Source organism: Sus scrofa, chromosome 1 (assembly GCF_054392235.1).
Source record: "Sus scrofa isolate SSC_HxYL_T2T_F1_AM1 chromosome 1, Sscrofa_HxYL_maternal_Yorkshire_Landrace_v2.0, whole genome shotgun sequence".
In the NCBI taxonomy this organism is placed as follows: Eukaryota; Metazoa; Chordata; class Mammalia; order Artiodactyla; family Suidae; genus Sus; species Sus scrofa.
In genome coordinates this window covers 75134529-75146465 of record NC_139383.1, presented here as the reverse complement: position 1 = coordinate 75146465, position 11937 = coordinate 75134529, and the positions used below count along the sequence as shown (strand labels likewise).

Genomic DNA, 11937 nt, shown 5'->3' with positions numbered 1-11937 from the left:
TTAAAAGAAATAAAAAGGACAGGCTCATGGGTCAAATTTTAAACTATCGATCAAATGATCTCTTTCGACCAGTGGTTTTGTTATAATTCCCACAGAGCCTCAAAAGACAATATGAATCTAAGAACGATCAAGATTCTCAAGGGGCAAAAGCTAGTGGGTGAAAATTTAATGAGTAATAGAAAGCAACAGAGTGTCAAAGTAACTTCTCCCCATAAGATACCTAGTAATTACAAAGGAAAAGTAGTAACTTTTTATAGCGGAAAAACTTGGCAGACCCTTCCCCAAGTGTTCAAAGTTCATATCACCCATAATGGACCAAATCAGCATCAGGTGCCTCCCGATGTGATGCAAGACACGGCACCCCTGGTGCTGTACACCTGCCCCAGTGCCTAATCTGCAGCTAATGGTGAGGAAATTCCAGACAAACGCAATCTGTGGGGCAGTCTATAAAATCACTGCCTGTTCTCAAATACGTCACAGTCATGAAAGAGACATGACAAACAATTGTATCAAGGGTTTTCTTTTTCTATAAAGGAAATTACTAGGAAAACTGGCAATATCTGAATAAGGTTTGTTGTATGGTAATTTCCAGATGCATAATAGAATGCCCTTGTTTTTAAAAGACACATGCCAGAATACTTAGGGATATATGGCATTATGATGGCAACTTGTTCTCAAACGGCTCAAAAAAGGGGGGAAAATACAATATGTATATGATGGGGGAGAGAAAAAGAGAACGAGAGGGAGAGAAGGAGGCAGGAACAGACAATGATAAAGCAAGTGAAATAATATGTTAATATTTTGGGAATCTGGGGGAAAAGCAGACAAGATTTCTTTGAACTATTCTTGCAACTTCTCTAAGTCTAAATTTATCTAAAAAGTAAGAGGAATTCCAACCATGGCACACAGGGTTAAGGATCTGGCATTATCACAGCTGTGGCATAGGTTTCAGCTGTGGCTTGGATTCGATCCCTGGCCTAGGAACCTTCAGGTTTGGCAGGTGCAGCCAAAAAAAAAAAAAAAAAAAAAAAGGAAAAAAAAAAGAAAAAAGTATCTTAGGGTTCTTGTTGTGGCTTAGTGGAAAATGAATCCACCTAGTATCCATGAGGACGCAGGTTCAATCCCTGGCCTTACTCATTGGGTTAAGGATCTAGCGCTGTTGTGAGCTGTGGAATAGGTCCCACACATGGCTTGGATCTGGTGTTGCTGTGGCTGTGGTGTAGGCCGGTGGCAACAGCTCTGATTAGACCCCTAGCCTGGGAACCTCCATATAGCACAGGTGAGGCCCTAAAAAGACAAAAAAAAAAAAAAAGTAACCTAGTTCTGCCACCATTTGCTGTTCTTAAAGTTGTCTATGGAAGAGACACCATCTTTCAGTGTTTAATATTCCCCTAAGAATTGAGATTCACCCACATTTCAAATCCCAAACTCTTGCTGCATTGTCTCTGTGGTGGCTATGGTGACAGAGCCCTCAGAACCCTCTTAAAATCCCTCAGGCTGCAGACTTTCTCCAGGACAGGCCTCTGTGCCCCCTACTCTCCCCACTGTGCTCCCCTTGAGATGTTTTCTTCTTTAACCCTTGCCCAAACTGACTGCTCTTTCCGTTAGTTTTCTATGCACATCTCCTAAGAAAAAGAACCCAAAGTTAACCAGGCTCACTAAGAGGAGGGTGAAAATGATGGACTCTCGAAGGGACAAAGTCATTTTGGTCCTGTTCTCAGGGTCTGGAGCTGTGGTGGACTTTGGAGATGGGCTAGCCTCACCTACGCCTCACCTGGCAGGTGAGAATGCTGCCGTGCACAGAGAACAAGAACCCCACTGCCACTTGCTTCCTTAGCAGCATCAGGACCAGAACCTCTATTCCAAGCTCCCACATTAACCACGACCACCACCAAGCGCCACTGAGAGCCCAGGAGGGGTGAGGCTGTTGGAACCTTTAAGGAAATGGGTCTTTTGCACAACTTCCTGGTTGTGTGGTTGGTGGGAAGGATGCATTTACCCTGATTCTCCTAGGGCTTCTTCCTAGGGCTGGGGCCAGAACTGCAGCTCCAGAGGAGCCGGTTTCAACTTTGGAAGTAGAATCCCTGAGGAGCAGCAAAGGGGCAGAAGGCAGCAGTGGTGGCAGTGGCAGTGGCGGCGGTGGTGGTGGCAGTGGTGGTGGCGGCGGTGGCGGCGGCGGCAGCATGGGGGGGTGGGAATTCCTCTGACAAGCTTTTCTTATGTCATCTTTGCAGAGACCCACAGGTTGTGGGCCTTCTTGCTGGGCATTCCAGAATAAAGGACTGGGCACATCCCAGGCCACTTCCTGCTAAGGGGCATCCCTGACATGTGTGCTCAACCTTAGGCAAAAAAGAAAAACAATCCTCCCTGAGGATCCACAGGGGACTGGGTCTAAGACCCCTGAGTGTACCAAAGTCTGCAGATGCGCAAGTCTCTTATATAAAATGGCTTAGTACAGTCGGTCCCCCATATCTGTACGTTCTGCATCTGTGAATTCAACCAACAGCGGATAAAAATTCCACCTGTAGGAGTTTTTGTCGTGGTGCAGTGGAAATGAATCTAACTAGCATCCATGAGGACGCAGGTTCGATCCCTGGCTTTGCTCAGTAGGTTAAAGACCCGGAGCTGCAGTAAACTGTGGTGTGGGTTACAGATGCAGCTCAGCTTTGCTATGGCTGCGGCTTTGCTGTGGCTCTGGTGTAGGCCAGGGTCTACAGCTCTAATTCAATCCCTAGCCTGGGAACCTCCATATGCCATGGGTGTGGTCCTAAAAAGCCAAAAAAAAAAAAAAAAAATTCCACCTGCAGTTGGTTGAGCCTGTGGATGTGGAATCTGCAGCTACGGAGGGCCAGCTATATACATTTGGGGTGAGAAAACCACGGCACACCTGCAAAGGTTGCCGGTCTAGGAGATTTAGTCAAAGTTTTAGAGGCCTGACATCTGTTTTAATTGTTCACTGTTTACATGAACTGCCTTGCCACTCTGGGGAGTTCAAACTGGCATTTCCTTGGGCAGAGGAGGTGCTAATTTATATTTCAAGGGGCATTTTAGAAGTAGGCTTTCTTGCTGCATTTAGAGTATCATTTTACTCACTAAAAATCAGGTTGACATGTCATGTCGAATACATGCATTACTGGGTAGAGAACTTCATTTGTTTTTGAACACATTCACAGAAAAGGTAGTCAAACTGAAAATATCAGGGCAATGGGGAACATAGAAATAACTTCAGATATTTTTGATTTAAAACAAAAACTTTTTTTTACCCTTTTCTAACGCATGCAAAATCGGTACGATCCTTGTATTCCAAAAAGCATCTACTTCTACTTCTGTATCCTTTTCTTGCAACTCGGCTTGTGAGGCTGTAAAAGAGACCCAGAACAGGAGAAAGAGCTGTGAAAAAGGAGTTGTAACTGGACCACCCCCACGAGTCTTTGTTTTCCGTCCCTGAAATTAATAAATCCTAGAATTCCATTATAATTGGCACTCCCGCCCCCCAGCAAGCCCAACTAATTTAAATTAGAACTACATATCTTCTGATCAAATCAACACAAATTAAGCTCAGATAATGTAAAGAAATCACAACTTTAAACTCTGATTGGGACACTGCATAAAGTCTTAAGCTTTGTAAATGTTGAAATCACTGTCAGGGAGGCAAACAGTTTGGAGTTTGGGGGTTTTTGTTTTTTACTTAAATGTATCTCTCTGTAATGTAAGATAAACAGAAAACTATAGTTATGGCAAGTATGGATTTTGAAAATGTTCAGTGAAAATTTTTCTGAGAAGCAGGCCTGCAGGGACTTTCTTTCCTATAGAAAATAATGTCCACGTTATTGCGGGGTCTGTGCCGTTCGCGCCAGCGGTTCTGTGAAGAGCAATGGGAAGAGCCTGAGCTCTGGGCGCTGACAGATCTCAATTCAAATCCCAACTCCATACTGACGCACTGGGTGACGGGGGTCTGGTTTCTTATCCTTTCTGAGCCTCATCAGCAAGACAGAGATTAAAACATTTGCCTTCAGGGTTATGAGAATTCAAAGACATGTCACAGGCAAAGCTCGGGGCCCAGTGCCTAGCATCTAGTAACAATCAGTATGGATTTCACCTCCCTGATTAAAAAGCCCACAAACAGGTCTGCACTGTCTGAAGAGTATCGGGCTGCATAGAACCATCAGGAGGAGATGCCCAAGAACACAGGCGGTAAGAGACCAAAAGCTCCCACAGCCTGGGTACTCCAGATCCAGAGCCCTCTCTAATTTTGTCACAACACTCTGAGGAGGTTTCCACATTGTCACTATTTTCCATATGAAGAAAGTGGGCTCAGGGGTGTTAAGTTACCTGCCCAAGGTCACAGAGTGCCCAAGGTCACAGAGCGCACTTGACCTCTCGAGGGTTATTGTGCCCTGCAACAAAATGGCAAGCTAAAAGGTAACTTTGGGGAGAACTGTCAATCATATTAGAAACTCCAGATCATGATTATATTCCATGCAGGCAAGATCTCAAGATGGAAAATGCTGACAGTCTAGCTGGAGGGGGCACTGCTGTGCTGGGTGCTCAGAAGCAGGGCTGGAGACAAAATCCTCAGCCTTCCTTCTCAGAAGGCACCCCCCCTAGAGCCTTCACCTGGCACCCAGTCAATACGGACTCAAGGAGTCCTGGTAGCAATTGCCTGGTACCCTCAGTGGGTGCCTGGACCCTAAAAATGTCCCATGGAGAGTTACAAATCATATCAGCAATCTGAAGTTTCTGCGGAAAAAGAGGGTATAGTGAAAGGGTGCAGGCTGTATATATTTAGATTGTTTTAAGAAAAGGTAAGACAAGTAGACTAGGGAGGTGTGGTAAGAGCACTGGTTCTAGAGTCGCTGGCTGGGCTGGAGTCCTAGCTCTGCCACCGAGTGGCTGCCTTTGGGCAAGTTGCTTCACTTCTTGCCTGTAAAATGGGGATAACAATGAGAACCTTCAAGTATTGCAATTATGGGTTATTACCTTCTCTTGTGTGCTCCTGTATTTTCCAAATCCTCTCATGTACTTGTATTACTCCTGAAGAGAAAAAAACACACAGCACATACTAAATCACCCAAGCACATGGCAATGGATCACCCAGAGCAGCAGGACAGTCATCCCACCCAGGGCACAGGCCATCCCCGATGCACTCCATGCTGGAAATGGCCACCCCGATGCAATGGGTCTAGGCCTGCCTTTCCTCAAACCTTCCTGATACCACCAGGGGTTGATGCACACAGGGCAGGAAGAGCCCATGGACAGCAAAAGCAGAGAGAAAGGATGTCAACAAAGCCGGAATTAAACATCGTAGGTGCTGTCGACAGGGTTCATAGCAAGGTCGCACAGAATTTGTCTAATCCATGAGCAAGAAGTCACTATGACAGAGAGTTGAATTGTCTCTAGGACAAAGTCAGTCTGTACCAGTTCACTATCCCTTAGCCAAAGCCTTTGGGAACAGATGTGGCTGGGGATTCAGAAAAACCTGAATTTTAGTCAGGCAAGCTGGTGTCCACATTGCATGTTCCATGCTACCGCCAGCAGCGTCTTCTGGGACAGCGTCCTGCAGCAAAGTGTGTGGCTAGTCGTGCTAATGCAATAAAGGCTGTAATTGGCCTCCCAGCAGTACAGGTCAGGCATCGCCATTCAGTGAGTTTGAACATTATTTCAGCTTTCAGAGCTCTGGGGCTTGCAGAACCACTGATAGAGGACTGGAGACCACCACCTCCATCTCTTTGGATCATTACTTTTATGAGCCTGCCCTAATGTTGCTAAGTTACAGGTATGGATTCTAAAGGTGAGCATGACTAGTCAAGCAGTATAAAAAAACAGAGCTGCTGTATTTCCAGGTGTGGGGCATATTCAAATTCCAGAATATGGTGAGTAAAATCGACTTACATAAAGGCCAGGGGAAAGCCAGGAGATCATAAGTCAGATGAATATTTTAATCGACACATATTTATGACACACTTAAATATGTGAGAAATATGGACTTCAAGTCCAATTGGTCCAAATCAGCAGTTTTAACCTCTATGTAACAGGCTCTTTAGTAGGCGCGCTCTATGAGAAAACATGCTTATCAAACCATTTCTCAGGACAAACGCAATGGCTATCATGTGCACCTCAGGAAGAGCTGGATTACAGGGGTGAGCCAGAAATCACAGAGCAGTTTATTTAACCTTTGGAAAGGAAAGGCTCTCGCAGGCCCTCCTGCATGTTTCTAAGACTTGTTTCTTCTCGGAACAGAAGTCAGCCAGACCCTGTGGTGCAAGAGTTTGCTTTCAACCCTCTCCCAGGAACCGCTGTGCGAGCAGTGGTGGCCGGCTCCAGCCTTTCCCCTCACGCACCTCCTTCAACGCTGCTCGCCACAAAAAAATCCCATCTTCGACAAGAACCCGGCTTCTGCCCTAGAAACTGCAGCCCAGGGTCACATGGTTACTTTTTAAGATCCGCAGAAGATAAATAAATAAAGTTTGTCTCAGTCTTGGGCAACAACCTGATATTTTAGAAAGCACTTTCATCTAGGTTCACAGGTTGCTAAATATAAAAATTATGATTCAACAGGAAATTGGGTAAGTCGAGCAGAAATTTCAGCATGTTTTTGAAGATTTTTTTGCTGTCTCAGTGGTTATAGTTCTTAACCGCAGCTTTGAGTTCTGGACACAAAAACTTGACACAATCTTCATTGGCTGCTGTTTTTAGCTTAGACATGTAAAAGGCTTAGCAACAATGCTGACGTGGAAATCAGTCTGTCTAAGATTTTCCTGAGTGCTACAGAAATTCCCACTGGGCACAAAAGTTGTTGTATTGATAAGAAATTAGTCTTGAAGAGAAGAAAATATTTTTTGAACCAAATATTTGTTTGGTTTTGTAAAATTTCATGCACCTCAAAAAGGAATATAATGTATAAGGAATATAACCAAACACCTGTGTTACCCACAGTTTTGTCAAATATTAACTGTATTTTCATTTTTCTCCTTGTTTCAAAGAAATAAACATTATACTTATTACTAATACCCTCTGTGTACCTCCCCCATTCAGCCCCCTCCCCAAGGGTTACCAACACTCAAATTGAACGGTTATTTTTTTTAATCATGCTTGACTTTACATGTTTACCACATAGATCTGAATCCAGAAACAATACACACCATTGTTTTGGGGACTTAATTTTTTCACATAATGTTATATCTGTACTCATTTCATTCAATATTATAAGTGCACTCTAGTTCGTTTTTCTAACTGCTATATTTCATTGCATGAATACATCCCAAGCCCTCCTAGCCTGTAATTTATATTGTTATATAGCAAACAGTTTAAAGCCACAAAGGGCTGACTTCATATAATTAAAACAGTTTCAACTAATTGAGCAATGATTTTGACTCAAGTTTTGAACTTAAGAACTATGTGGAGGCCAGATTTTGCAATCTTTCAAATGCCTTTACACAATAATTTCTGTGCAGGCATTAAGATTGTAATCTCTATATGTTTGAGCCACTAAAGCCGGGTAATGGTAAGAGCGCTAAGGCTGTTGTGAAAATAATGAAAAATTACAAAAAATAAATGCTGATATGTGACCGAGTTGGACAAAGCTCCTGGCACTTTCAAAGAGTGAGCCAACATCAGATCCTTTAGTGCTATGAACTGGAGTTTGGCACTTGGCATCTGCCTCTACATGGATTGAATCATGAGCTGCTGCAGCTGCATGACCCTCAACACCCCTGAAAGGAGCTCAGGATGGAGATCAGGAGTAGGACGCTCTGTGCTCTGGGAAAACTGGCAGAACAGGTCTTCCGGTAGATATTTTCAGGAGAAGCTTTTATGAGTCCAATTCTTGCATCTCCTCCTATCTAGAAAAGCACTAAAATCCTTCACGGTGACATCTGCTCCTTGTGACCAGCAGTGACCTATAAAATGTGTGCTTGGCTGCATGTACCTCCCCCTTCACCAAAAGCATATATATACTGACATTTCCCCCCACCTCTTTGGAGTGGTATTTCAGAGCTCTTTGAAATGTGGCCTCCCCGGCTATAGCCCAGGTTTTGCTCCCAATAAACTAAACTCCCAACTTTTAAGTTTTCCTTTTTTTTTTTTTTTTTTTTTTTTTGCTATTTTAGGGCTGTACCTGCAGCATATGGAGGTTCCTGGGCTAGGGGTCAAAACAGAGCTGTAGCTCCTGGCCTACACCACAGCCACACCAGATCTAGGCTGTGTCTGTGACCTACATCGCAACTCACGGCAACTCCAGATCCTTAAGCCACTAAAGCGAGGTCAGGGATTGAACCCACATCCTCATGGATCCTAGTCAGGTTCCTTAACCACCGAGCCACAAAGGGAACTCCTAAGTTGTGCATATCTTTAAGTCAACAGTGCACATGATTTTCCTGCTCATGGGAATGCGGAAGAGGAGGTTGAGCCCTGGGGACCTCTAAGAAAATGGGGGACTCACCTGCTCTGGTGTCCAGCCTGCTCCAGCCTGAGCTGTTGGGGCATGAGGAGGCTCTCAAATGCCTCCTGCCCTGGTCCCTAGGAGGAAGAGGAGTACACACAATACTCAAAACAAAACCCAGAGCATTTCTCTTTTTGTAAGTGTCAGGAGTCACTGAAAATGAAATTTTTGAAGAACCCAGAGAATTGTTTATGAAATAAGAGTTTGGTGTGCTATATCGCATTTTAATCAACCTCTGATATCCAATGAAGAATTATCTTTTAAAAACAAGTCACAGTTGTGTTTCAGTATGAAATACAGTTACTAGAAACAACAACAAAAAATAAATCCAAAGTTTACTCTGCACAAAAAAAAAAAAAAAAAAAAAAAAAAGAAAGAAAGATTAAGGATCTGCACCACAAGAGGTCACTGTTAGAATAAGAAAGAACTGTATACTTGCCTCACAAAAGCCTAGCATTCAGGAGATAGAAGAAACCGCTCTCACTCAGGGATACATGCTGTGGGCAGGAAAATTGTTTCCAAACCAGTCAGATGTGTCCAGGATCACATAGTGGGGGTCGGATCTGGAACCTAGGTCTCATGATGTCCAACTGCTCTTTTCAACAAATCACTATATCTCCTTTCTTCATTTCAAAATTAATTAATAGGGAGTTCCCATTGTGGCTCAGTGGAAACGAACCCAACTAATATCCACAAGGATGTGGGTTCGATCCCTGGCCTTGCTCAGTGGGTCAAGGATCTGGCATTGCTGTGAGCTGTGGTGTAGGTCGCAGATGTGGCTTGGGTCTGGCATTGCTGTGGCTGTGGTGTAGGCCAGCAGCTACAGCTCTGATTCAACCCCTAGCCTGGGAACTTCCATATGCTGTGGGAGCAACCCTAAAAAGCAAAAATAAATAAATAAAATTAATAGTCTCTAAAATATTTTTTTAAAAAATATTTTGAACGTTAAAAAATTGAAGGTAAATTTAAGCAGGCCCCAGACGACAAATATTTTGTGCTCCAAATGAAAATGTGTGGCTGGCTAACAGCAGGACTATATGCCTGAGTTTTTTGCTTGTTTGTTTTCTGTTGTTTTGAAGGTTATAGACAATGTAGAGATGGTCTATGAAGGATATAACATCTCCTTAGCTAGAGCTGATACTTAAAATACTTTTAAATATCTGTACAGAATTCTAATGTGGAAAAAAAAAAAAGCACTGAAAGAATACTAGTGCAAGTTTTACAACACGATTTCACTTTTACCATGAAATACAATATTTGCTACAAAAAAAATCATAAAGATGCACACATATGCAGACAGGGTCACCCATGAGCATCTGCATGTCTGTCTGTTGCTCCTCCTTCCTGTGTAGTGAGATCCCCAGCAGATGTTCAGTGCTGTGTATTGGCCCTTGGCCTTGACTACTGCCCCCAGGATTAGTTTGTCCAAATATCATTTTTTTTCCCATAAATATGTTCTTTTTTTTTTGGCCATACCCATAGCATATGGAAGTTCCCTGTCTGGGGACTGAATCCGAGCCACAGCTGTGGCAATGCCAGATCCTTAACCCACTGCGCCACTGCAGGAACTCCAATTGCTTTATTTTTACACACTGTAAAAACACAGACCTGGTAGCAAGATGTCTTGGCCAATTAAAGAAAGAAATGGGGATGGGATCCTCTCTGTCAACACTCTCTGAGCAGAGATGCAAATGAAGATCGCAAGACAGAAAGAAAAGTCAACCCTGTGGAAAGGTAAAACACCAAAAGGCTGGCAGGGTGTGAAGAAAGGGAAGTTCCCAGATTTATTACTCCAGAAATAACAAGAAAGTTAGAGAATGATAAGAGGCAAGCCCTTCTTTTCATTATTGTCCTGAAGAGCTACTGGAATCCAGCAAGATAGTTTGCATCGAATGGCCTTCCACCTCCCTGCTCCACCTGCCCTGAGGTCTCAGCCCTGGAGAGGATGTCTCGCTAAATACCACAACTGTGTGTCTCCATTTGGGGGAGGGGGAGGGAAAGAAGGGTCCTTCTTATGAAATATCAGATCCTGATGTGCTAGGTCTCGGGAAGAACACAGGACTGGCATTCACAAATCCCCTGCGTGAACATCATGGTACAATGGCTGATGTCCAGTGTGTAGGCTCTGGACCCAAACTATCTGGGATCAAGTTCTGGGTCCAATTCTCATCATCCATGTGGCCTTGGACAAACTACTTAAACTCTTGGTTTCCTTTACTTAAAACGAGGGCAATGTCTCTACTCAGTACAGTGACAGGTACATCTGAAGAACTTAGTATAACTGTCAATGGTATTTTTCTCTTTTGTTCAGGGTCAACAAGCACCTGTCTGAGCAGCCCAGTGCTAGGTGTTACTGTGATAAAGAACATATAAGGTGTTGCCCAAAAGAAATTTAAAATCTACTTTGAGGAGCTAAGGTCCTCTTTTTTTTTTTTTTTCTTTAATGGAAAATTCTAATGGAATCTTGGACTTCCTGTCATGGCTCAGTGGTTAACAAATCTGATTAGCACCCATGAGGACGCAGGTTCAATCCCTGGCCCCACTCAGTGGGTTAAGGATCCAGCGCTGCCGTGAGCCAAGGTATAGGTTGAAGATGCGGTTCAGATCCTGCGTTGCTGTGGTTGTGGTGTAGGCTGGTAGCTGCAGCTCCGACTCGACCCCTAGCCTGGGAACCTCCATATGCTGAGGGTGCGGTTCTAAAAAGGAAAAAAAGAGAAAAGAAAATTCTAATGGAATCTCTAATCAGGGACTGCAATGTGAAATTCAGCAGGTTACAAAGACTAGAGGGATGCTGAGAAGGAAGTGATGACCCAGAGAGAGATGTGGACCATAAGGTGGGGCTTAAAAGGTTAAAAGTGGAACTGGCAAATGACAGCACTGCTCTCAGGAGTGGAGTGGCATGACTGAAGGTAAAGAAGAGCATGACAAGCCTGGAGGGCAGCACAGGGGCTAATGGTACAAGGCAAGCAATTTAGGAATAGGTTTCTGTTGGGAGGTACTAGGAACTGCTCCCTAAAACTTGGGTTGACTCAATAGACTCAATTTGATGGGCAATAAGGAGTGGTCCTAGGTTCTTACACAAGGAAATGATGACATGTGGAGTTCTGTGATGACAAGAGTATGTAGGCAACCTGAAGGGAGGTAAGAAGGACCAGTTCTCTGAGGGTGACATGAGACTGGAGAAGAAGGAACAAGTTCAAGAGCCCTTGAATTTATTCAAGGTACTCACTGAACCAGAGTTTCCATCATGGCTCAGTGGTTAACAAATCCGACTAGGAACCATGAGGTTGCGGGTTCGGTCCCTGGCCTCACTCAGTGGGTTAAGGATCTGGCGTTGCCATGAGCTGTGGTGTAGGTTGCAGATGCAGCTCGGATCCCGCATTGCTGTGGCTGTGGCGTAGGCCGGTGGCTACAGCTCCAATTAGACCCCTAGCCTGGGAACCTCCATATGCTGAGGGTGCAGCCCTAGAAAAGACAAAAAAAAAAAAGGTACTTAC

General features: G+C 44.1%; 1 protein-coding gene across 22 annotated transcripts in view; it reads right to left on the bottom strand.

Moving 5' to 3' along the window:
- ARMC2 (armadillo repeat containing 2) overlaps positions 1-11937 on the bottom strand; it is a 156930-nt gene that overhangs the window by 108349 nt on the left and 36644 nt on the right. For all 22 annotated transcript variants that reach the window (XR_014806726.1, XR_014806695.1, XR_014806696.1 and 19 more), the window contains 3 exons: positions 8441-8517; positions 4981-5034; positions 3264-3359 (listed from right to left, as the gene is read on the bottom strand). Coding sequence is in view for 8 of the 22 variants with exons in the window: in XM_084962049.1 (XP_084818175.1) it covers positions 3264-3359; positions 4981-5034; positions 8441-8517 (227 nt within the window). In the remaining 14 variants the exon portion in view is untranslated. The remainder of the gene's footprint in view (positions 1-3263; positions 3360-4980; positions 5035-8440; positions 8518-11937) is intronic.